The sequence below is a fragment of the Corythoichthys intestinalis genome, chromosome 12 (assembly GCF_030265065.1).
Source record: "Corythoichthys intestinalis isolate RoL2023-P3 chromosome 12, ASM3026506v1, whole genome shotgun sequence".
Classification (NCBI taxonomy): Eukaryota; Metazoa; Chordata; class Actinopteri; order Syngnathiformes; family Syngnathidae; genus Corythoichthys; species Corythoichthys intestinalis.
The window spans coordinates 54,148,751-54,174,522 of record NC_080406.1 but is presented as its reverse complement, the minus strand read 5'-3'; the positions used below and the strand labels follow the sequence as shown (position 1 = coordinate 54,174,522).

Here is a 25,772-nt window from a genome sequence, read left to right as displayed (position 1 = left end):
TTAGTTGATTGCGGGTCGGACAAGAACTTTATCGACCACGAGCTTGTAACCCAACTAGGACTGACGAAGCACCCGCTCCCTGTGCCGCTGAGGACCACTGCACTTGATGGGCAACTCCTCTTCAGTGTGGATCGGAAAACCGAGCCCATCAAGCTGCTCCTGTCAGGCAACCACAAAGAGGTGAGCACCTTCCTTGTCTTTGTGAGTCCCGACACACCCTTGGTCCTTGGGTTACCTTGGCTCAAAAAACATAAACCCACCATAGACTGGACCCTCCCCAAGTTAACCGCATGGAGTCCATTCAGCCTCATTAACTGTCTGAGATCTGCTCTGGTGCCGTCCTGTCCTGCCCAGAAGCTGGAGCAACCCGAGCTGTTCACGGTCCCGGAATGCTACTACGATCTCTGGCAGGTTTTTAGCAAGGATCGTGCAATGTCGCTCCCTCCTCATCGTCCTTACGACTGCGCCATCGACCTCCTTCCTGGAGCTGCTCTTCCCAAGGGTCGGCTATTCAAATTCTCTCAACCAGAGAGGTAGGCAATGGAGAAGTCAATCTCCGAATCCCTGGCCACAGGCACCATCTGGCCCTCCTCCTCCCCTGTCGGCGCTGGCTGCTTCTTCATAGGCAAGAAGGATGGTGGCCTGCGGCCCTGCATCAACTACCGAGCCCTAAACGACATCACAATCAAGACTAAGTACCCTCTTCCTCTCATGGACTCTGCGTTCACACCCCTCCATAGTACAACTGTTTTCACTAAGCTCGATCTGCGCAGCGCTTTTCACCTCGTCCGCATCAGAGAGGGGGACGAATGGAAAACCGCATTTAATACGCCCCTGGGGCATGAATATTTGGTTATGCCTTTTGGCCTCACAATCGCCCCTGCGGTTTTTTTCAGCATCTGGTAAACAATGTCTTAGGGGACTTCATCAACCGATTCGTGGTGGTCTACCTTGATGACATCCTGGTGTTCTCCCGCACCCCCTCCGAACAGGAAGAGCATGTCTGTCAGGTCTTCCAGCGTCTTGTCGAGAACAGGCTCTTTGTGAAAGCCAAGAAATGTTTCACGTCGACGAGACCGCTTTTCTCAGCTACATCGTTGGCAAGGGCCAGTTGTGCATGGACCCAGTGAAAGTTAAGGCAGTCCTGGAATGGCCACGCCCCTCTGACAGAAAGCAACTCCAGCGATTTCTTGGGTTCGCCAACTTCTGCTGGAGGTTCATACGTAACTACTGCAGAATTGCGGCCCCTCTCACAGCCCTCACCTCCACAGCTACACAGTTCCTTTGGTCTGACGCTGCCAGTTCCGCCATCAGCAACCTCAAGGCCCGCTTCACCTCGGCGTCTATACTGGCTTCTCCTAATCAGTCTCTCCAGTTCATTGCGGAGGTGGATGCTTCTGAGACCGGCGTGAGTGCCGTGTTGTAACAATGGCAGCCCACTGATGGCAAGGTACACCCATGTGCTTTCTTCTCCCGCAGGCTCCCCTACTGAGAGCAACTACAGCATCGGGGACCGAGAACTCTTGGCAGTTAAGTTAGCCTTGGAAGAATGGCGCCACCATCTGGAGGGAACATCACAGCCTTTCCTTGTGCTAAGTGATCACAAGAACCTGGAATACCTGAAGTCAGCCCGGAGACTCAACCCAAGACAAGCCAGGTGGGCCATTTTTTTTTTTTGCCGTTTTAATTTCTCGATGTCTTACATCGCAGATTCTAAAAATACCAAGCCAGACGCCCTGTCCCGGCAGTTCCAGGCCATTGAACCACCTGGGGAGCTGGCGCCCATTCCCCCACAGACCTGCTTACTTGCCTCGATGGAGTGGGAGATTGAGGGGAAGGTGAAGGAAGCCCTTCATGACCACCCAGACCCCCGAGAGGGCCATCAATCTGACCTTTGTTCCAGAGTCCATGCGTTCCAAGGTACTGGAGTGGGCACACTCGTCCCGTCTATTCTGCCACCCCGGCATCAGAAGGACACTGACTGTGCTGCGCCAATGGTTCTGGTGGCCCTCCATGTCAGAGGATACCCGATCTTTTGTCCTTGCCCGTAACGTTTGCGCCCGTAGCAAGACGTCTCGGAAGCCCAGCTCCGGACTCCTCCACCCATTACCCATTCCGAGTCGCCCCTGGTCACACATTGCCCTGGATTTCGTCACCGGTCTCCCACCTTCCAGAGGCAACACAGTCATCCTCACCGTAGTTGACAGATTCTCCAAGACAGCCCATTTCATCCCCCTTCGCGAGATCCCCTCTGCCAAGGAAACTGTAGACCTGGTCACCCACCACGTGCTCCACCTGCATGGCATTCCGGTAGACATAGTCTCTGACAGAGGACCGCAGTTTATCTCGCAAGTATGGAGAGCTTTCTGTGCAGCTCTGGGCGTTGGTGTGAGTCTGTCTTCAGGGTACCATCCACAAACCCACGGCCAGTGTGGACAACATTTCCATGTGAACATTGTAACAATGTTGGAATAACATGTACATATCAAAATATATTGTTTAAAGTAAATAATTGAAGAAATAGTCAGTCAAATACTTCATTCTTTAAATGGAATATATATAAGTATTTTTTTATTGAAATGAATGAATATATATAATTTGTTATGCATTACCCAATGATTGTTGATGTACTTGTCCTATTATATGGTTATAAAAAGTACACATCTTTTCCCAATACTGTATATGTACTAGAGGCGTTAATGTGTTTTGGGTGGATATTGCTTTTATTTTTTATTTTCTTATATTTTTTTGAGACCTGCATGCAAAATTGCATACTTTTAATGAGGATACAAACAGACCCAAAAGAAATTAAAGAATGAACTTTATCAAAGAAAAAGGAATTTTTCGTTGAGTATTCAATTTGACAGTCTAATTTATATAGTGTTCGTATTGATTTAAAAAAAAAAAAAATATATATATATATATATATTTTTTTTTTTTAATCAGGCACTAACGCCAGCACCTTGCAGGTTTGATCAGGCACATTTACGAGAGCACATGACTTCTCAGCCAATCGCATAGAGTGAATAGTGTGACACGAAGGCCCCCCGAACGGACGTGAACACTCAAGCAGTTGTGGTAGGTACACCGTCACTGATTTGTCTTTGCGTCTTTCTTTTTTCTTCACTGAGCCGAACCCTAGACGTAGAGTCTGGAAAATGTACGCGAGAACGACACCGGCGGCAGAGAAGTTCCCTGAAGAACTCTGTGGCGTTAAAGTTCACAGACTACAAGGTTGGTTCACTTCTGACGTTCATTTCTTCATGGTATATGCAGTGGCTTGCAACGTTAAAAGAAATAACCCCAAAAAATTAATGCATGATTTTCATGATTTCTTCTTTCAAATAAAAGCTGAAAAGTGTGGTGAGCAATAGTATTTTCAGGCCAGACAATCATCAAGCAAACCGTTGTAGTTGGATTAGCGCTATACTGCCTATTCCAAATCACACAAAATATAGGGAGACTCATCAGGAGACTTATTCCGCGCTTGATTTCAACACGCTGATACCTGGTAATTATCAAAACGATTAGTTTTGTATCAAATTTAATTTAGTAAATTCATTATTTATTCCTCTTTACCTTGTAATTTGTAGTCATATTTGTTGTTTAAATACATTTAACCTGCCATAGACTTTGCTATTAATTGAAGGGACACAGGGCGCTGGGCCGATTATAGGAGGCCTATTTAAAAAAAAAAAAAAACTTAAAATTCAAATATTTTCAAAACGTGTGTATGCGCATGCACGTGTGTGTGTTCAATTAAAATACATGCATACCCTTTTTTTGTGACAATAGGTTAATAACAATTAACCATGTAGTATTTACCTTTATTGTTTACAAGAACCATGAGAGAGACACATATTTTGGTTACACGTAGTCTGAAGCATCAAGACCCACTTGAAGTCCACGAATGTTATTTGTAGGTTGTCCATTTACAGCACTTCCTGGTCAACTATAATCTTTTGACGGATGACTGTCTCACAGAAGAAATTGTCACTGTCAGTGAAGGGTGTTTCAGTTCTGAAAAACAGGCACACATAAACCATGTGTGAACAGTTTCAACCATGTCATATTTACATAATCGTCCAATCAAAATGATCTAAGCTTGTCAATTCCGCCATTTTTTTCCTGAATAAAATTATCAGTTAGGTTTTTGGAATTCTAGTTAAACAAACTAAAGACTATGTTGTTTGTCAATGCCTCATTTTTTATGTTTTACTATCTCTGAACCCAAAAGACCCCCTCCCAGTTATTTAATAGAAATGCTATACAAGTCTCACACTAATCTTTTTGCTCAATGTAAACCTATCTAACGTAATAATGGTGACTTTCTCAAATGACCATCACAGTTACAAAAGACCCCCTCCCAGTCATTTAATGACAATGCTATACAAGTGTCACATTAAACGTTTTGCTCAATGTAAAAACATCTGACATAATAATGGTGACTTCTGAAAATGACCATCACAGTTATTGCCCAGAATTCACATTGTAAGTCTTAACTTCATATGTGATCTGACCAGAAGCCCCCCGACCCCCAGTATTGCTCACAACAAAAGGCATGTGTGTGGTTTACCTGTAGTCAATGTCATTGTTGTTACAAATCCACATTCGACGCAATGTCGAGCCATTGTCTGACGCAGGAGCTGTAAGTTTCCCCCGGTTTTTGTCTAAATTCCTGCACGTCTTCACCCTGGACAGATGAAAGATGCATATAGCATCGTTTCGATACCTTTTGAGTAACTCTGGAAGGCTGTTTCCTTGTCTTTTTGCTCATGTCGGATGCTGGATTCAGTCGACGCCATGCTGTATTTTCTGTGGCAACGGGACTCTTCTATTGGTGCATGTGACCTAAAACCACTTCACGCACTACGTATCCTACTCCACTGTCTAAATATCACTACCCCACAGTTAACTCTGGAGTTAACTCTCGTACCTGGTGGGAAACGTTCATGATAGTGTTTAGTAGAGGTGGGAATCTATGGGCACCTAACGATTCGATTACGATTCAGAGGCTCCGATTATAAATCCAGTATTGATGCAGCCCCCGCCCCTCTCGCTTTTAATGTTTTGTACTTTATTTCCAAAATTGTTCAAAAATTCCTTCAGGCTAAACCAAACTATTTTAGTATCAAGTTAACAGTTAAAACAGTAAATAAAATACTCACTTACCCATTCTGTAACAGCAGCTTTAAACTACATTCAATTAATTTTTGTTGTGAATCAACCGCTAAAGTTGTTAAAATTGCTCCCGTTATCCCATAATTTCCCTTTTGTCTACTTTCGACATGTCAAAGTTTTATAACTGTTTCATCATTTAAAGATATTCAAGTCAAGATTTAGGGGTATTTTAGGTAAAACGTAATTGGGTTCGCTACAACAGAACTCTCTAGAGAAGTCTACTGCTTTAAGATGGCGGCTGTTGACTCGCGCCGGCAAGTCTTGTCATTTCGCATCTAGTTCTTTGTACATGTTCTATTGCCGTAGTCGGTGTCATTTCACATCTAGTTCTACATATATGAGATATCTAACATAGCCGTATGTTGCCGTATGTTTGTAGCAACTCGCAACTGGGCGCTGTTTGTAGCGGCTGTCGGCCGCAGTCAGGTATTATTGGTTTTTTTTTTTGTTTTTTTGTTTTTTTTTTTAATCTAGAGGCATGAGTTTAACATATTTACTCTCGGGCCATTCCTCATTGCGTCCTGAAGACCGTGCTGACTGTGTTTTAGTTCCGCTTTACCTGGTATAATTCAATGATCAGAATTTGGATGTTTGTGAATCGTTCGCAAATCTTGCACGGCCGAATCGCGAATAATCTAAGAATTGGAAATTTTGCACGCCTCTAGTGTTTACTAACCTTTATTTTTGTATGAATGCGAAATCATATTGGACGTATTGCCTCCTCAGCAGCCACCTCTGCAAACATGTTTTACATGTTGGTTGGCCCTCCACCTCTTAGCCGTGGCTGTCAGTAACTTTTTTTGTAGCCAAAGTATTCCCATACCAGCGATTTCATTTTCTGCGATGGGGGGGATCAAGAAAGTGTTATTTTGGCTGACGGTGCTGAAAACGAAAATACTAGATCTGCCCCGATCCTGTGACCCAAACATATTTTCCAAAAATAGTCGAATTTCAGTCTGATTCCAATACCAGGTATCAGCTCAGGACATCTTTACTTAGAGCGGGATGATTGTGCTTCTGACAAAAAATAACATGTTGGTAGTAGGCCTGAATGATATTGGAAAAAAAATATTGCTGCGATTTTTTTTTTTTTTTTTTTTTTTTTTTTTTGGGGGGGGGGGGTTGCAATGTATTGCTACATTATATTGTGATATTAAAATATGTCTATATATATATATATATATATATATATATATATTAGACATGTGCCGGTTACCGGTTTCACGGTTTACCGTGGTGTGAAAACGTCGCGGTTTCAAAACCACTAACATTTTCCGTCATACCTTAGTACGGTATTCGCTATTTTTCATGCGCCAAAATGCAGCCGAAGTGGCTTGGTGCGGCAGCGCTCACCCTTCCCGTTTGTTGCCGTGAGTGTCAGTGACGCTATTCTGCTAAACAGACAGCAAACCCAAAAACAAACCCTCCAAACACAAGGCGTACTTTTCTTCAATTTATTGAGCTCTCAAATCATGGTGAAATATACAAATGAATACATTTAAAACGTTGTACAACTGTATTTTTCCACGTGTGATTAGGTTCAACAGGATAGCAGTAGCACCATTAAAAAGTTCGCCTAAAACAAAACACACATTTTCCTTTCAAATTCAATATACAAACTAACTAAAACTTACAAAGACGAATGTTAGCCTAGGCTAAGCAGGGAGAGCAGCTTCGTCGAGGTTTTATGTCTCACAGCCGCTGAGTGAGAAACAAGCTTGAATGAAGGGGGGAAAGAAAAAGGATCGCGTCAAAGATCGCTAATTGAGAAAAGAGGTCTTACTTCTCACTTTTTTTTTAGGTGAAACCTTTCCTCAACAATATTTACGTTTTAACTAATTTATAAAACTAACTTATACATTTTTAACTAACTTATTAACTTATGAATTCTTTGTTCTTTTTAACACAAAGGCATGGCATCATGTAGACTAGAGTTGACACAGTGGCTGAAAATGGCGAAACTTCACTTGAGCTCCCCCCCTCAAAAAAAGTCATACAGTATATATTTTTTATTTTATTTAGAAGTGTTTTTACTTTTTTATAGCAATTATTTTGTTCTTACTCTAATATTGAGCAACTTGAGCTGTGGCTGTGGGTATAGTCTAGGTTCTATTTATTTTAATTTTATATAAAATATTTGTTATTTTTTTGTTAGTTTATTTATTTTCACATTATATTCATGTTCCAAATTGCAAATATGTTTTGAAAAAAAAAATCCTGTCCAATGGGGAAAACAAATTTTTTGGGTTTTTAAAAAAAAAAAAAAAAAAAAAATCTCAAAATTTTGGAGCTATAATTGCAATACCGTGAAACCGCGGTATTTTTGCTCACGGTTATCGTACCGTCAAAGTCTCATACCGGCACATGCCTAATATATAAAATATATATATACACAGTATATGGCGGAAAACACAAACAAGACTGAAAAAGCAGTTTCTGCTCTTGCACCCCTCTTTGAAACAAACTGCTGTATTTTAAGCCAAAAGAACTGTTGTGTTTGATGGGAGAATATGTCTATATGCTGCCATAGCGGATTCATGGCGCAATAAGCCCCCAAACTATTTTTAATTTGTCCTTTTTACCGTGGAAACCCCTGTTTACAGACGTCACGCAACCGCTTTTGTTTCAACCTAGCCATAAAAAGAAGGTAAGTAATTAGGGCCCGAGCACTAGGCGTGCGAAGGCCCTATTGTTTTGCAAAGGATTTTTAAAAATTTTTTTAAAAAAATTTTTTCCAGGGCAAATGAAAACGGCCAATTTGGAGGCCTGAACATGCACGAGAAGTCACCAAAATTTGCACATACGTGCAGAAAATTGTAAATTTTGATAATTTTGCAACGTTGCAAAAAATCTAACAAAATGGCTCAGTGGCGCCCCCTTGAAATTTTAAAATTGGCCTATAACATTAGGGTCTGTCAGCGTAGAGCGATGAAATTTGGGGAGTCTATACCTTGTCCAAAACCGCTCCAAAAAAGCATTTACACCCATATTCCAAACCCAACAGGAAATCGGTTATTTTGGATCGAATATGAAATTTTTATCGATTTACAGGGTGCACATTTGAGACCTTTTCGCCGAGGGAGTTAGTTGGATCATCTTCAAAATTGGTAAGAATGTTCAGGAGACATATGAGAGCTTAAGTTTTCAAAATGGTGCGTTTTCATTCACGGGTCTGACCTGGGCGTGGTGCCAAAGTCGGCCATTTTTTCGGCAAAATGACAAGTTCTGTAAATGACAAATAGTTCCTTGACACAACGTTCAATCTTTTTCATATCTGGTATGTATGTGTGGTATCCCACCCTTAACACGAGTGCATTGAAATATTACCCATTAGGCCTAGCGCCCCCTAGTGAGAACAGGAAATGCCTTTTTTTACGCGAAAGGTTCCTCCTCCAAGGGGAAAAAAATCTGTTGACCTCAAACCTGCATCAGGGGAGCCTTAAGACCTGATTTCAGGTGCCTGATGAAAAATATTGAGGTTTCGTTGAAGCGGAGGGGTCCAAACAGGAAAGTGAAAATGACCGTCAACAATTTGCCTCGCAAAAAACTTTGAACAGTCATAACTCAGCAGATATACAACATATCTGCGCCAAACTTCCCATGCTTGTTGAGTCATACCCTGAAGGGTCTTGTAAGGGTCATTTGCATCAACTCTACAGTGCCAACTAGTGGCGACAGAAAGGAGTTTTAAAAAAGGCCTTTCCTATTGGGTTTTTTCAACGTAGAGCAATGAAATTTGGGGAGTCTATACCTTATGCAAAACTGTTCCAAAAAGTCTCTTGCACCCATTTTCCAAATCCAACAGAAAATCGGGTACAGTGGTACCTCTACATACGAATTTAATTCGTTCCAGGACCTTGTTTGTAAGTCGAAAAAGTCATATGTCGAGCAGGATTTTCCCATAGGAATACATTATAATTCCATTAATTCGTTCCAAAGCCTAAAAACATACACTAAATTCTTAATAAATACTGCTGGCACTGTTACAAATGGCAATTAAACATAGAAAAACAAATAAGTTATAAATAAATAATTCAGAATAATATAATAATAAGAAGAATAATTTATAATTATTCCTGTAAATAATGTAACGAATCGGATTCTAATATGGCGGACACTTTTTACTGTCCCTGAACGCACCGCGAAGCTCACGTCTCAGTGAGATAGGTCGGTGCGGTAGAGATAATACTTTCGTTTTCTTGAGAGCAGTCAACTGCTTAAGACAATGGGCGTTTTGTGTTGGATAAGTTCTTAAATAAATGATAAAAACGTGACGAAGCTGGCGATTTCCTTGGCAATGTTACCACAATAATAATTGTCACCTTAACTTATAAATAGTGGCGAACGGTGGTCGGAAGAGGACCATGGAGCTGTATTGTTGAGCCAGTTCAGGGACGCGCACCCCAAGCTCATATTTTTCTATAACTTGCATCTTCATTTCAAAGGTAAGCATCACTTTTTTCCTTGTTCCTCCAACTGTATCAACTTTTTTTGAAAACTGTGTTGATTTCTCACACAAGAAAATCCACCATGCGTTCGTTTGCAGTGCTGTCATGTCGTCGTATTTCGAGCAACTCGTCGGATGTAGAAACAAATGGCGGCTCAAATTTTACGTCGGATGTCGAAAAGATCGTGTGTCGAAGTGATCGTATGTAGAGGTACCACTGTATTTTGGATCGAATGTGAAATTTTTATCCATTTGTAGTATAGGTTACATTTGGAGGCCTAAACATGCACGAAAACTCACCAAATTTTGCACATACATGCGGCTTTGCGTGGATTTTGATAATCTTGCGACGTTACAAAAAAAGTAACAAAATGGCTCAGTGGCGCCCCCTTGAATTTTTCAAAAAGGTGTTTCCTATTAGGTTCTTTTAACGTAGAGCAATGAAATTTGGGGAGTCGATACCTTGTGCAAAACTGCTCCAAAAAGTCTCTTGAACCCATATTCCAAACCCAACAGGAAATCGGGTATTTTGGATCGAATGTGAAATTTTTATCAATTAACAGGGTGCACATTTGAGACCTTGTCACAAAGGGAGTTAGTTGGATCATTTTCAAAATTGGTGAGACTATTCAGGAGACATAGGAGATCTAAAATTTTCAAAATGGTGCGTTTTCATTCATGGGTCTGACCTGGGCGTGGTGCCAAAGTCGGCCATTTTTTCGGCAAAATGACAAATTCATTAAAATACTAATAGCTCCTTGACACAACGTTCAATCTTTTTCATATCTGGCATGTATGTGCTGGATCCCACCCTTAACATGAGTGCATTGAAACATTACCCATTAGGCCTAGCGCCCCCTAGTGGGAACAGGAAATGCCTTTTTTTACTAAACAGGCTGCTCCTCCAAGGAAAAAAATATATTTATCTGAAATCTGCATCAGGGGAGCCATAAGACATGTGTTCAGGTGCCTGATGAAAAATACTGAGGTTTGGTTGAAGCAGAAGAGTCCAACAGGAGAAGTGAAAATGACTGAAGCCATTTCGTCTCACCACAAGTTTTGAACAGTCATAACTTCTACAACATATCTGCGCCAAACATCTCGTGCCTGTTGAGTCATACTCTGAAGGGTCCTGTAGGGGTCATTTGCATCAACCCTATAGCGCCAACTAGTGGCAATAGACCCTACCCACGTGATGTCACAACTCCGCTCTCCTGAATGGTACCGCCCAATTGTCCGTCAAAACATAGTGTTAACCTGTTACGGCTACGTACATTCCTCCTATTTACGGCGTGTTTTTCTGCTCCTTGACATTAATAATCAAAATGGTGAAGGCGTGTGTGGCTGTTGGTTGCACTAACAGAGAAGATGGAAGGAGAGACTTGAAGTTTTACCGTATTCCGAGGGATCCAAAGAGGAGAGCGAAATGGACGGCTGCAATTCGACGTGAAAACTGGGCACCAAAAAATCACCACAGACTATGTAGTAGTCATTTTATATCCGGTAAGATGCATTTAAGATATACTTAGAGGGTTTTGGGCTGACAAATAACCACAATTAAGATCATTGCTAGGCTAATCGCCGACAACATACACGTATGTATGTAGTGAGAGTGCTATCGCTAAACCATATAAACATAAAAAGCCCTAACTGCATTGACAAATGACATGAAATAAATTAGACTTGACAGTGGATGTTAGCGAGAATAAAAGATTTTGAATTGAAAATTTCGTAACTCACCTTTCCAAGCACAAGATAGATTCCTGCCGAATTTTCGTGGACGAGGACCTGTTTCACCCAACCAGCAACGAAGTATTTATAAGCCTCCAAGCTCTTGAAGTTTTTCAAATTTTCGTGAGAATAGGCTGATTTTGTGTGGACAAGATAGTTGTAAATATCAGCGTAGCAGATGTCAGGCAGACAGGGCGAAGACAGTGGGTCGAAAAACATCGATTTGGGCATCAAATATGGATCTGGCGACTGTATAGAACGAAGCTTTTCCACATAACGCCTTTTATGCAACACATCCAGTGAGTTTACGGCATCCGAAAGCACCGGGTCTTCCATGGCATTTTAAATTCCTCGATCAATTGAAACCAATGCTAATACAGAGACAAAATGACGGACAAGGGGGCGGAACCATACAGCGAGCACGTGGTTTTGTGACGTCGGTGGATAGGGTCTATAGAAAGTCACTCATTTTTCTAATATATTTCCAGTTCTTTTCAGGTTGGTCATTGTAGTTTCAAGACCTTTTGAAATACTTATTTTACGGCCCATGTCCACATGTCTCTGTCTGTTGCCGTGATGACCCTTCATTCACTCCTTTTTTGTAGTACTCTCTCCAATAGGGGTTTTTATCTCTTAGGTGTGTGAATGTAAAGAGGCAACTTTCGAGCATGTTAGGTTCTAATGAGATGATTAGAGAGGACGATCTGCCACCACCCTGACCTGCACGCTGTCCGAGTTGCGTTAGATTGCGAGGGCCCGTTCAGTCCTGCTTGCAGGCCTAGTTGTATTTATTATTCGAAATGTCTGTCATTTTTAGCTTAGAATCATTAATTGATGTCTAATAATTTGTTTAAAAAAAAAAAAAAAAAAAAACAGCTTTGAAAAATTATTCACTTGCATATTTTAAATTTTAAAAAATGGTGTCTGTAAAAAAGTCACGGATATCTACCTCATAACTATCGTTTAATTGTGTATTTTTTTGTCACTGTCGCATTTTTTCCCAATATATTAGATGATAAAAAATCGATCCAAACAAAGAAACATTTAAAAAAAAAAAAAAGTTTAAAAGGGTAAATATATGAAAAAGAACATCTCAACCACTCCTTGATGTCTGCGATTTCTGCATCGCGACCCTTGTCATATTACCATGTTTCACCCATAAAATCCCCCCAAAATCCTGTTGTGGCCATTCACAGCTGTGTCGTGACACTCGGTGATACATGATACATGGAGTTTTTGGATCGAAACAAGGTAAGTCCGCGATAATATATCGTTAAAGTCATGGCGTCTGTAATTCTGCTCTCGCGTGCTCTCCTCTCCAGATATGGTTTTGCTTTTTAAAATGATTATTATTATTATTATTTTTTTTTTTTTCAAAAATGCCCTCCTGTTCAAAATTTTTCTTCACCCAGAAAATTGCTTCAAGTCACCTGAGTGTTTTCCGCCATATATATATATATATTTTTTTTTAATTAGGGCTGTCAAAATTATCGCGTTAACGGACTGTAATTAATTTTTTAATGTTTAAACGATATATCGTTCAGGCTTAGTTGGTAGCCCTAACTTCCTTTGGTGTTTGAAGCTTGCCTGGCACGGCCAGACTGTTCTCCCTGTGTTTTTCAAACACTGAGAGAATAGTCTGGGACCCAGCCCATTAACGGCCTCTCGAGCAAGTACAAAATCAATCGACAAATCAGATTCGTTTATTTGCGTGACGTGTTCTTAACGAGCAACATCACTCCTCTGCGTCGGAAGTCGTCTCCACAACAACACAGATGGCGAACAGGAGAGCCGAGAATATGTTCCAATCCACGGTAAAATCCGTTTTGAATTACCAAAAACACATCGACACAAGTCATTGACAACAGCCTGTCTCGCGCTAGCCATGTTGATTAAACTCCGCTCTCTTGGTATGTTTACTTCCGCGTGTAAGTCCCTCATCCCACCCGTCGCTGATTGGTCCACTCCGCTGTCTGTTTGCTGTGGCTTGCTGTGCCCTGGAAATTTTATCCGCTTAATGGTGGCCAGACTCAATAGCTGGAACAGTGGTGAGTCTGGAGTACCAGGCTAGTTTGAAGCATGTGTGAAGGAATCGCAGCCACTGAGCGATCCAGAAGGGAGCTACTCATCAAAAGAGAGTTTTTTGTCAACTGCACGATGCCACACTCTTTGACCTGGAGCTCTTGATAAAAATAGGGTGTTTAATTTTTACATTAAGCCAGTTATCGGTACATACCTACTCCTCATGTTTCCTATTGACTTACCATCCCTCCTCTTTCTCCTGGGTTGCCAGGCCTCCCACATGGTGTTCATGGGTAAATATAACTAGACAACGATAGAACCACTATGTTCACAGGTAGCATTTTTTTGTTATTTGTTCTTTTCCTCTTCTGTCTGCTTCCTTTCTGTTGGCCCTAAACCTGCTCGCTGTTTTCCCCCTAATAAATAAACCAGCATGACCAACCACAATGGGAGTACATCAAACCCCAATGTGATGCGTTAAAACCGTTCTGACCTTAAGGGCACCGATTCCCATTCTCCGTGTCAAAGCAGCTGAACAGGATAGGTTTAAAAAAAAAAAAAAAAAATTAAAATGTGATGTCAAGCAGTTTGAATTACATTGTGTCGTAGTAGATGACAACAAGATACAAATAAATACAAAATCGGCACAGGAATATTTCTGAAGCAGTATTTTGGGGAAAGAATATGACAATAAGATCTGGCCCATGTGTGTATATGATCCTGGTCTTGCAGATTCCAGTGAAGCGCATCGTCCTGAATGCCAGGAGTCTGCTCGCATCGAAGAAGAAGAGGAGGAGGAAGAGTCGCCATACATCAAGAAGGAGGAGGAAGAATTCGTCCACATTAAAGAGGAGTGGGATGAGTATTTCATTACAGTTGAGAACTCCCACTTTGAGGAGCAGGAGCAACCCAATCTCCTGAAAAAGGAGGAGGAAGACGACCCTCCATATGTTAAAGAGAAGGTTATGGACATCCCCAAGTGGGCTGGTGAGCCCTTGATGTGTAGAAGTCCGAATGACGCCAGCAGAGAGGCGGAGCCTCAGAGTGGCAGCAGCAGCAGTTCAACAGAAGGATCCCAAGCAGACAACCTTATTGCTCCACCATCAGATAGTGACGCCAAATCACACTCGCTGTTCTGTGAGTGTCCAGTTACATTAAGGGGAGTGAGGGCCTCTGTCTGATGCGCTGTCTCCAAGAAGAAGCTATAGCTGTCATTTGGTGACATTTGTTCAGTCCGTTTAGTCTTCATGCTATTGAACATTATTTATTATCATTATTACATAGTTATTGGACATTGTTTGTCCAATCCCTGTTCTTTGGCAATATGACAACATCGGCACATCAGGGAGAGTTTAAAGTGCCTATGACAGGATAAAAAAAGTCTTAAACAGCATTAGTATGTGAATTAGAATCTTATTTTGAGACGATTCATCTATATGCAACATTTTGGCAAAGCGCAGATGACGAGAAATTACTCTTTTAATCTGCCGTTTAGCCACGCCTGTCAATATAGCGCTCTGGCGTCCCCAGCTGGAAGGTGACGTCGGCAGTGTCACGATTTCAGCTGATTTAAATTCAGCCCATTAAGATTCAGAACGAGGAAAATACAACACAGAGCAGCAAAATGTCATCATTGTTTCAATCTCTCTACTTCAATATTTTTACAGGATATTCTTTTTATCTAAGTATTTTTCCCCAATTGCTAAATAAATGGTATGGCCATGACAAATAAGTCTTGTGCTGAATGGTATATGAAATATTAAAAATGCATTTATTCAGTACGATATGGCAAAATTACTCCATAATGGTCAAAACTGTCAACACCTCCCGAACGATATTTTATGCCACCGGGGTTAGTCCGGCTTTTGTCATTTGCCTGCCCCGACTTTGGAAAATGTAAGCAAACCAGGAGGGGAGACAGCTGGCCGACATGCTAACCCGAACCGAGCAGCGTTTCTAGGTCTTATTCTCGCCGAAAAATCACACAAAATTACCACGGGACATGTCACACGGCGGCGGGGTTGTCAATTGTCTTCGCCAATCGGCAACCCCCCCCCAGCGGCGAGCAAGTGACAGCTCGTCGTTCCACTGCTGCAGGTATGAGAGCTCGTTTGCCAGGGAAGCAGCAGGAGAATGACCGACGGACAACCCGGCCGACATCGGAGGAGCGCGTAACTGCCCGAGCCCAACCCGATGATATTGGTCTATTGCCGGTGTTCTGCCAAATTTTTCACCCTTATAATATTTTGCACCCAAAGCTGTTCTGGCTGTGAATAAGCCCTCTTTTACATTCAGTTGGACTCTCAGTGTTATCCACAGGTGCTAAATAAACAAGTAACATTGTAAGCATTCATGTTCATCATGAATGTGGCTTCAATTAATGCTTAACTACATGGCGAAGATGTAAACAGTGAGAGAGCAGCCTGCAGTTCTTGTGTGTAGCTAACATGGCAGGATGTTTGCGAGGAGAACTTTTCTACATGTCCGTCCTGGATCAAACGTAAGTAAATATTCCCTTTATTTCAAGAAAGTATGTAGTGTTTACTTTATACTCACTGTATTCACATCCATTCTGAACACTCGCCGGTCGTCGGCTGAGTGTCATTCTCTGTGGACAAGGAGCATTGTCAGCCACAAAATGCAAGCCACCTCCGTATTAAAACGTGTGTCATGATCCCTGGCGCCTAACTGTCCTGAGGCAGGAGCAAAACATCTAATATAGGCCTCAAGAAATTCTTTACTGTACCTTGTGATGCCATCCTTACTTCAACTTTGCAAATTTGCTGTCACTCCTTGGGTTGAAGAGTGTAGAGTATTCGCTTCTCCGTCGGGACAAAAACTCGTTTGCCAATGCTTGAACTTTTTTCCATTGACCCTTGAAAAGATCTTTCTCATCAAACTTGTCAGGTGGAGCAGACACACCTGGTTTCTGGGTGAGAAGTGTTGCAGTGGTCGGAAGCATTGGTGAAGTAGGATTCTAAGAGACAGTGTCTTGTGTTGATAATGGCAGACACCTCTGCCATGCGGGTACAAAAAACTTTGTAAGTCCGGTGGGTATGTTTGTTTTGTAGGACATGGAATCCGGTATTCTCCGGTAACTCCGATAATGCGTTCCCACACACTTCCCATATGAGACTCATGTGGAGGGTTGAACTCCCATGTTCAACCGTTGTCATGGAGGAACTTGAGAATGTTGGAATGGCTTGGATGGTCTGGAGTCATACCTAGGTTGGAACTGGCTCCAATAAAGTTGGTTCCTCTATCAGATCTTAACTGCTTAGCTGGTCCCCTCTGAGCAAAAAATCTGCTCAAAGCATTGATGCAACTACTTGTGTCTATAGATTCTATGACCTCAAGATGCACAGGTCTAGTATTAATGCATGTAAGAGAATGGCCCAGCGCTTGTCTTGAGCTGCTGCTCCTCTTCTATGTCAGGTGACCTTGTGCCAAGCTCCAAAGGCATCCAAGCCCACATAGGTTGGAATGAGCTCAGGAGGGAGCTTTTTTTTTTTTTTTTTGAGTCTCAAGCCTTCCTCTTAATTTACAGCATGTTACACAATGTTGAATGAGGGAACTTATCAACCTCTTGCCACCAAAAATCCATAAACCAGCAGCCCTGACTGGTCCTTCATACAACTGACGCCCTTGATGTCCTACCTTTGAGTTGTAATGGATGACCAGCAGTCGTGCAACATGACTGTTTCAGGAGAACGATTGGGTGTTTCATCTCAGACTCTAATAATGCATGTCTCAAACGTCCTCCAGTCCACAGGAGACAGTCATGCATGAAGGGATAAAGATTTAAGATTGTGCTGGATTTGGAGATTGCTTTGTTCTCATGCAGTGCAGCATACTCTTCTGGATAAGCATCCCTTTGAACAGGCTTTAAAATGACACGTTTTGCTGCTTCCAACTCCTCCGAAGTGCGAGGCTTCTCAAATCTGTGCCTTCCCTTACATGCATCTTTTGAGTTTGACAAGCGTGAACGAATCTGGTGAATCAAGAAGGCTACTCCTCCTTATCAGGGATTCATACGTGGAGAAGCGCTGGAATCTTTCAGAGGTAAGTTCATCATCACTTACATGAGTAACAGAAGTAGTAAGCTGAGGTCTCACATCTACGTCTGTTTCTGGTTCTATCAGCTCAAAGGTTTCTTCCGGTTCAAGTTGACTTGTGGTCAGGTCGGCTGTGTTCGCGTCTGTAGGCACAAGGTGCCACTGTTGAGGAGAAGTTGTTGTCCGGCGTATGTAATAAACACGATTGTGAATGTACACAAAAAACCATTGGAGTCGTTATGAATATATCCAAGCACAACTTTGCTGTTGCAGTAAAACTTAACAGCATCTGGTTTGAAGTCAAGTTCGTCCAGGATGAACTCAGCCATTTCAACTGCCAGCACTGCTCCGCACAGTTCGAGGCAAGGGATTGTGGGCTCTGGTTGAGGAGCTAGCTTTCCTTTCCAAGCACAAAGCCCACCCTGCACTATCCGTTGGTTGTGATGATCCTCAAATAAGCCACAGCTCCGATTGCCCAGTTTGAAGTGTCAAAGAACAGACACAGCTCAGTTTGTATGGTGTTGGAGAGGAACTGATGTATGTATGAGCAGGGCAGATGAAGGTTACTTAGATCCTGTAGGGAGTCTTTCCACATTTCCTACTTGACAAAATTCTCGGCATGAAGTTTTGTATCCCAGTCGAGAGTGCCAGCTCAAAGTTCTCTGAGGAGCACTCATTTTCTGATGGTCACAGGTGCAACCAAGCCCAGCGGGTCGAAGAGCTGTTGAAAGTCGACAACGCGCCTCGTCTGGTGAAGGGCTTGTCACTCACTGCTACTTGAAATGTGAAGGTGTCAGTGCCTATGCTCCAGCGAAGATGGAGGCTTCATTGTACAGGCAAAGACTTTTCATCATGTTGTCATTCTCTGTTCCATGAACACATCACTTCATCTTTGATATGCATACCAGCATTCAGTTGGCTGGACAGAGAGGTTGAGGTATGGCGTCTCTGCTCCCCGCCATAGCCTGATTTCTCTTTGATATAAATGCTGTTCTAACTCAGGATGAAGAAAGATGGATGTCCGTTCTGCAGCAGCCGTAGCCTGATTTCTCTTTTATATAAATGCTGTTCTGACACGGGATGAAGAGAGACTGATGTCCGTTCTGCAGGATATTATTCTGGAATATAGACACAGTGGGTTTATGTGCTCTGTCGATACAAATGTCGCCCACTATGACCCTCCCAAGATCCAGGCGTAGGCATAGGTATAGGTACAGGCATAGGTAGCGTCGTTGGGCCCATTAATCTGTTGCTTCACCTTGTGAACACGTATGAGGTCTCTTCCAAGTAAGATTAGGATCTGCGCCTCAGGATCGAGCTCTGGAATGTAAGGTGCAACAGATGTTAAATGAGCATTTAAAAAGGCAACCTCCAGTGTCGGGATCTCTGCTCTGTTGCTTGAGATTTCATTGCATTCAACGAATTGAGGATCCACTTCCCCATTTATTGGCTCTATCTGAAACCCAACTGCTTTCATCCAGTCATCTCAGTTGTCATTGCACAGCTCCTCATTAGATATGGAGACAGGCTGCCATTGGTGTAGAAAAGCTGAAAAAACTCAGATCTGGCCAGTGACCTATTACTCTGGTCGTCCATGATGGCGTATATTTTGTCTGAGGGTTCCCGTTGTCCTTTAGGAAACACCTGCACTAAGCATATCTTCCCACACGATCACACTGGGAGTCCTTCCCCACAGATCTCTGTATCTCATGAATTTACCTCTGCTGGCACGTCAGCAGCTCAGGCTCTGGTTCTGTCGCAGGACGTGCTGAGAGTGAGAAGATTGGCTGCATGTTTTCTGGATGCAGAGGTGTACACTGTACAGTGTCGATTACTTCCACATTTGTTTCACTTTTGCCCAGCTTAACATTCTTTGGCCATGTGAGTAGCAGAGCAGCACTTGAAACAACGTCTGTTTTCTCTCAGTGGATTCTTGCGTTCTGCTAAAGGCTTCATTTTGAATGCTCTGCATTTTTCTTGGAGATGTGCTTTATTGTGAAGTGAGCAGTCTGAGAGTGAGTGTCTGTGTTTAATTTCTTGTCTGTACCTGTTTTTTTATGTAGGGCTTGTTTGCTGGTGCGAGCACATCTGTTTTATGGACCGATATGGCATTCTTCATACTGTCATGTTTTGCTATAGGTTTGTCGCTGTGGAATTGAGAGTGGAAGCTGTTTGACAGGAGGAAGCTTGGATCATTTCTGGCTTTCACTTGGCTCTTTACATACATACTATTTCCCTTTAACCGTGTAGGGGTGAATGAACATTTTTTATTCGAAACCAGAGCATTTGTAGCCTTTCCGATTTTCGGGGCATTTGCAGGTCACTTTCTGTTGTCCTGTTATGATTCACTGATTTATTTACAGTGCTTGTGTAATGCGTAGGGAGAATTTGGCACTACGGCTGAACTATTTTGAAAAAAATTGACATTGCAACTTTTTGGGGGTTTGCCATATATTGCGAAATTTAAAATTAGCAGAAAAACAGAAAAAGAGCAGGTGCTCCACACAGCTTAGCACACACTATAACACACTTTGACAGTTTTCACATTCCTGAATTTCACAGACTTTTGGGGAAAAAAAGTTAAAATTCCCCCAGCGGTTGTGGAGGTTTATAGCAGGCTTTTGGTGCTGTCATATGGTCCTCTTGTTGAAATTCCCCCGTGAAACTGGAGATAAGAAGCTAGGCGAGGCTGCAATGTGTGCAGCCAATCGCCTCACAAGATAAATCCTCTCTCATTTGTTCTATTGTTTGTCAATCAGCATAGGAAAGGCTGCGATGGTAAACAGCCAATCAGCTTATGGGATAAGGCCACTTTTATCGGTGAATTTGTCCGTCGATCATAATGGAGGGAGGCTGCGACAATGCATAGCCAATCAGCTCAAGGGATGAAGTCACTCTTATTGGCGGTTTAAGGTAGATCAAAATGGCTGTAATGGTGCTCATAGGTGCTCTCGTGTCAATCTCGCAGTACAAACCAATCACACACCTTTTATGAGTGTCCATGTGTACTGTATGTACAAATCCCATGCCTTAAGTCATGTCTGACTTACTACAAAACTATGGATGTAGCAAAAGCTAAACTCTTGGCCAAATCAGAAAACCAAATATTAGAAACACTTGGCCAAAAACCAAAAGGCTGAATAATGCACATGTATAAAATTCATTTTTTGGAATGTATTTTATTTTATTATTTTCCAATTACGGTAATATCCTTTGCCTTGGCACTATCCCAAGAAAACATTTTCACCCTCTCGAAAACCTTCACCATAGAAGGTGTCGGTATGCTGGGAGCGACTTTTTTTTCCTTGTGTCTGTGCGCTTTTTATACCTGTGGTATCGTTCTGCATGTTTGTAGGATAGGTAGCTGATTAAAATTGCGGTGTAAATATACTTCGGCATTGCACCCCCTCAGTACGCTTTAGCAGAACAGATTTTACAACCGGCTCTCCGTGCATCTTGCTTTGATACCTCAAAATACTTCCAAACCTGTTGGCTGTGAGCCAGGCGTGTTTGTCAGATGGCGTTAGCCAGAGTGTTGCTTCTCGCTGTGCATTAATAACGTGATCACAAGAGCACTACGGTTCTTCACATGATTCGAAGGTAAACGTTCGGGCTTCAAAACATTTTGACCGAATTGCATTTTTTATCTATTTTTGGCTGACAGTTTTTTTGGCACTGAATTTTTGGTTGCATCTCTATGACAAACAATGTCTCTTGCACCTCAAAATGAAACCGCTAAATTTTTCCACACAATTTTTTCGATGAACACTTTTTAAAACGGCGCGGTGCACTGAATCCGTCAAATGTAAACTGTACACGTCTTCTCCAAGTTTTTCATAAGGGAAAAATTGGCCGATTACGCGGTGGTGGTCCATAAAATATATGAATGGTTGTCTTGTGTCTTGCAGGTTTCAGAAAATATCTTGGTCCTGAGCGGCAGGAGCCAGGCTCTCCTGGCGTTAAAGAGGCTCTTGAGCTCCCCCAAATCAAAGAGGAGGAGCCAGAGCCCTGTCAACGGAAGGAGAGAGAAGAGCAACTTGCAATCAAAAAGGAGGAGGAGCTGCCATACATTAAAGAGGAGGAAGGTATCACCAGGTCGACAGGTGAGCCCTTGAAGAGTGAAGATGGTCCGAGTGAGGCCAGCAGAGCGGCGGTGCCTCGAAGTGGCGGCGGCGGCAGCAGCTCAACAGAAGGATTGCAAGAGGACCGTTTCATCGCTCCACTTTCAGATAGTGAAGACACCACGTCACTCTCGCCTTACGTCGACACAAGAACCCACGCTGGCGAAAAACCTTTTTCCTGCTCAGTTTGTGGTCAAGGATTTAGTCGCAATAGCACCTTAAAAATACACACAAGAACCCACACTGGCGAAAAACCTTTTTCCTGCTCAGTTTGTGGTCAAGGATTCACTCGAAAGCAAGACTTGACAATACACACAAGAACCCACACTGGTGAAAAACCTTTTGTCTGCTCATTTTGTGGTGCAAGTTTCACTCAAAGGGAAAACTTGAGAATCCACACAAGAACCCACACTGGCGAAAAACCTTTTTCCTGCTCAGTTTGTGGTCAAGGATTCACTCGAAAGCAACGCTTGAAAATGCACACAAGAACCCACACTGGCGAAAAACCTTTTTCCTGCTCAGTTTGTGGTCAAGGATTCGCTCGTAAGCAACACTTGGATATACACACAAGAACCCACACTGGCGAAAAACCTTTTTCCTGTTCAGTTTGTGGTCGAAGATTCAGTCACAATAGCACCTTAAAACAACACACAATAACCCACACTGGCGAAAAACCTTTTTCATGCTCAGTTTGTGGTCAAGGATTCACTCGAAAGCAAGACTTGACAATACACACAAGAACCCACACTGGCGAAAAACCTTTATCCTGCTCAGTTTGTGGTAAAAAATTCCGTCACAATAGCACCTTAAAAGCACACACAAGAACCCACACTGGTGAAAAACCCTTTTCCTGCTCAGTTTGTGGTAAAAAATTCTCCAAAGAAAGCAACTTAAAAACCCACGCAAGAACCCACACTGGACAATAACCTTTTTCCCACTCAGTTTGTGGTGAAAGGATTCACTCGGAGGGATCGGATTAAAAGATGTGTGTGTTGGTGTGAGAAGCAGTGGCCAATGACTGTTTTGCCTGTCATCCATGCTGGCTTCATTAGATTTTGCTGGCAGGACGATTTTATTCGGTAGAGCTTCCTCAAATCCTGTTGAGGAGTTGCACTTTTGGTGCTTACGTGTGCTTTGTCCAATCCTTGTATGATGTCCATCCACACTATTCCCAAAAGCATTGGCTTACCCGATTTAACTTCTAAGTACTAATATTTATATAATACTCTCCCTCTTTTAAACTACACATTTCACAGTTAATATTTAAAACCATAGACCCCAGATTACTAAAATTCAAAATCATTCATAAATAATGTTATTAAATAAATATGGACAATTATGGTCAATTGTTCCATATTGCAAAAACATTAAAAAAATAACTGGCTCCCAAATGAGTTTTTTTGGGGAGGATTTATATATATATATGGCGGAAAACACTCAGGTGACTTGAAGTTCCGCTTTGAGACCCCCAATTTAGCCAACTTTCAAAATTGTCCGATAAGCATGTGTGATACATCATTGGAAAGCTTAAAATCTCAATTTTCTGGGGGAAGAAAATTTTTGAGCAGGAGGGCTTTTTAAATATTTTTTAAACAGCAAAACCCCTATCTGGAGGTGAGAGCACGCGAGAACAAAATTCCAGACGCCATGACTTTAACAAGATATTATCGTGTGCTTACTTTGTTTTGATCCAAAAACTCTCTGTAGCATGTATCACTGAGTGTCAAGACACAGCTGTGAATGGCCACAGCCGGATTTTTGGGGGATTTTATGGGTGAAACATGGTAATATAACAAGAGTCGCAATGCAGAAATCGCAGACATCAAGGAGTGGTCGAGATTTTCATATATTTACCCTTTTAAACGTTTTCAACTTTTTTTTTGGTTGGATCAATTATTTATCATCTAACATATCGGAGAAAATGTGACAGTAACAAAAAAAATTCAATTAAGCGATAGTTATGAAGTAGATATCCGAGACTTTTTTACAGACACCATTTTTTTCATTGTGACATAATTTGTAGTTTAAAGTTTAAAAAAAGTTTAAAATATATTAATAAATAATAATTAAATAATTACTTACCTTCTTTTTATGGCTGGGTTGAAACAAAAGCGGTTGCGCGACGTCTGTAAACTGGGGTTTTCAGGGTAAAACGGAGAAATTAGAAATAGTTTGGGGGCTTCATGTGCCATGAATCTGCTATGACAGCATATAGACATATTGTTCTATCAAACACAACAGTTGTTTTATCTTAAAATACAGTAGTTTCTTTTAAAGAGGGGTGCAAGAGCAGAAACTGCTTTTTCAGTCTTGTCTGTGTTTTCCGCCATATATATATATATATATATATATAATATACACAGTGGGGAGAACAAGTATTTGATACACTGCCAATGGGTTTTCCCATTGGCAGTGTATCAAATACTTGTTCTCCCCCCTGTATATATATATTAGGGCTGGACGATATGGCCTTAAGTACGTATCACCGTTTATCGATTTATTTACCAGCTTTCAATTTAAAATATTTGACAATTGTACATGCAGTCTAAACATTCAGTATATAGAAATTTCTTCTAAACAAAAAGAATTCAAGTATGAACATTTATAACGGCTTTTATGACTTGGACAAAGTACAACATTATAAAAATCAATACTTCAACTGTCCAAACATGTCACTGTAACACAAATGACTTAGAGCATGAACAAACCTCTACAAACAGACAACTTGGTGTTAATGGCTGCTGGTACATAATTACTCAACACAAGTGTTCACTTCAAGGTTTCAGTTTTTTTTTTTCCCAGAGCACGTTCTTGAAATGCACCCACACATGCACCCTGCCCCGCACACACACACATTAAAGCTGTATTGCTCTTATGCCAATGAAACATTTTCAAGATTTTATGATGGCAGTAATGACACAGAATAAAGCAAGCACATACAGAAAAATAGCTGTGGCCATTGAACGGTCAAATTATTATATATATTTCACTGTTGGATTGTACTTAATGATAAATGCCATCATAAAAGCTATCAGAGAAATCGCACAGAATATATACAAATTAACGTAACATACTAATTTCTAGATGCAGTCTGTGCCCAATCAATTCATTAGGTTCAGCCGTTTTTACAAAATTAGAGCCGCTATGAGAGTACTCCCATTGTGATCATTCAACATATCTCGTTTATTATGACAAAGCAGCGAACAGGAAGGGGTTATGGGGGAACAGAAGAAAAACACAAGAGAAGAAAGAAACACAAACTACAAGAAATCCATTGAACGCCTACACTAACTATGAATTTGTTGGTGCTATCGTCAGCTAGATGGATTTCCGGTTGACACCATGTGGTGGGCCTGATGACCAGGGAAAGAAAGGGAGGCAGGTTGGGTGGGGGCGGCCTTATAGGATAAGTGATTGGGAGGGTAGAGTGTACACAAATCAGCTCTGTGATCTGTTTTATTTCCTGATAACGATGTGACTTCTTACGTAAGCACACTGAATGCTTTTTTAAAGGGACATGGACATAGCCGAACAACAGAGAGTCAAAGCAGAATGAAAATACTATTTTTCTTGTTTTGTTGAATTTACCGACATGGTCAAAATGCCGCCGGTCATCATCGTGAAGAATTTCAATAACGGTAAATTTTCGGTATACCACCCGGCTCTAATATATGTATATACAGTAGATACTAGATATATATCTATATATTATTACTTCTCTTGATTGACAGTGACATACAGTGCCTTGCAAAAGTATTCGGCCCCCTTGAATCTTGCAACCTTTCGCCACATTTCAGGCTTCAAACATAAAGATATGAAATTTAATTTTTTTGTCAAGAATCAACAACAAGTGGGACACAATCGTGAAGTGGAACAACATTTATTGGATAATTTAAACTTTTTTAACAAAAAACTGCAAAGTGGGGCGTGCAATATTATTCGGCCCCTTTACTTTCAGTGCAGCAAACTCACTCCAGAAGTTCAGTGAGGATCTCTGAATGATCCAATGTTGTCCTAAATGACCGATGATGATAACTAGAATCCACCTGTGTGTAATCAAGTCTCCGTATAAATGCACCTGCTCTGTGATAGTCTCAGGGTTCTGTTTAAAGTGCAGAGAGCATTATGAAAACCAAGCAACACACCAGGCAGGTCCGAGATACTGTTGTGGAGAAGTTTAAAGCCGGATTTGGATTCAAAAAGATTTCCCAAGCT

The 25,772-nt window shown here is 41.7% G+C and overlaps 1 protein-coding gene across 2 annotated transcripts; it reads left to right on the top strand.

Annotated features, from left to right (window-relative positions):
- The first annotated feature begins 3,003 nt into the window (after positions 1-3,003).
- On the top strand, positions 3,004-25,356 carry LOC130926770 (zinc finger and SCAN domain-containing protein 2-like). 2 transcript variants are annotated; one of them, XM_057851956.1, is made up of 4 exons: positions 3,004-3,078; positions 3,143-3,234; positions 14,114-14,518; positions 21,345-25,356. In XM_057851956.1, exons 2-4 carry the CDS (start codon positions 3,159-3,161, stop codon positions 22,481-22,483), a joined length of 1,620 nt encoding a protein of 539 aa, XP_057707939.1. In that variant the 5' UTR covers positions 3,004-3,078; positions 3,143-3,158; the 3' UTR covers positions 22,484-25,356. The 2 variants fall into 2 exon arrangements, with proteins under 2 accessions (XP_057707939.1, XP_057707938.1); XM_057851955.1 differs by having other exon boundaries at positions 3,044-3,234.
- Positions 25,357-25,772: the final 416 nt, after the last annotated feature.

Bases quoted from the DNA above. Each gene is read 5' to 3' on its own strand.
- LOC130926770 (XM_057851956.1), top strand. From the start codon at position 3,159: ATGTACGCGAGAACGACACCGGCGGCAGAGAAGTTCCCTGAAGAACTC. The intron at 3,235-14,113 runs GTTGGTTCACTT...CTGGTCTTGCAG, and splicing joins TAAAGTTCACAGACTACAAG to ATTCCAGTGAAGCGCATCGT. The intron at 14,519-21,344 runs GTGAGTGTCCAG...TGTGTCTTGCAG, and splicing joins CAAATCACACTCGCTGTTCT to GTTTCAGAAAATATCTTGGT.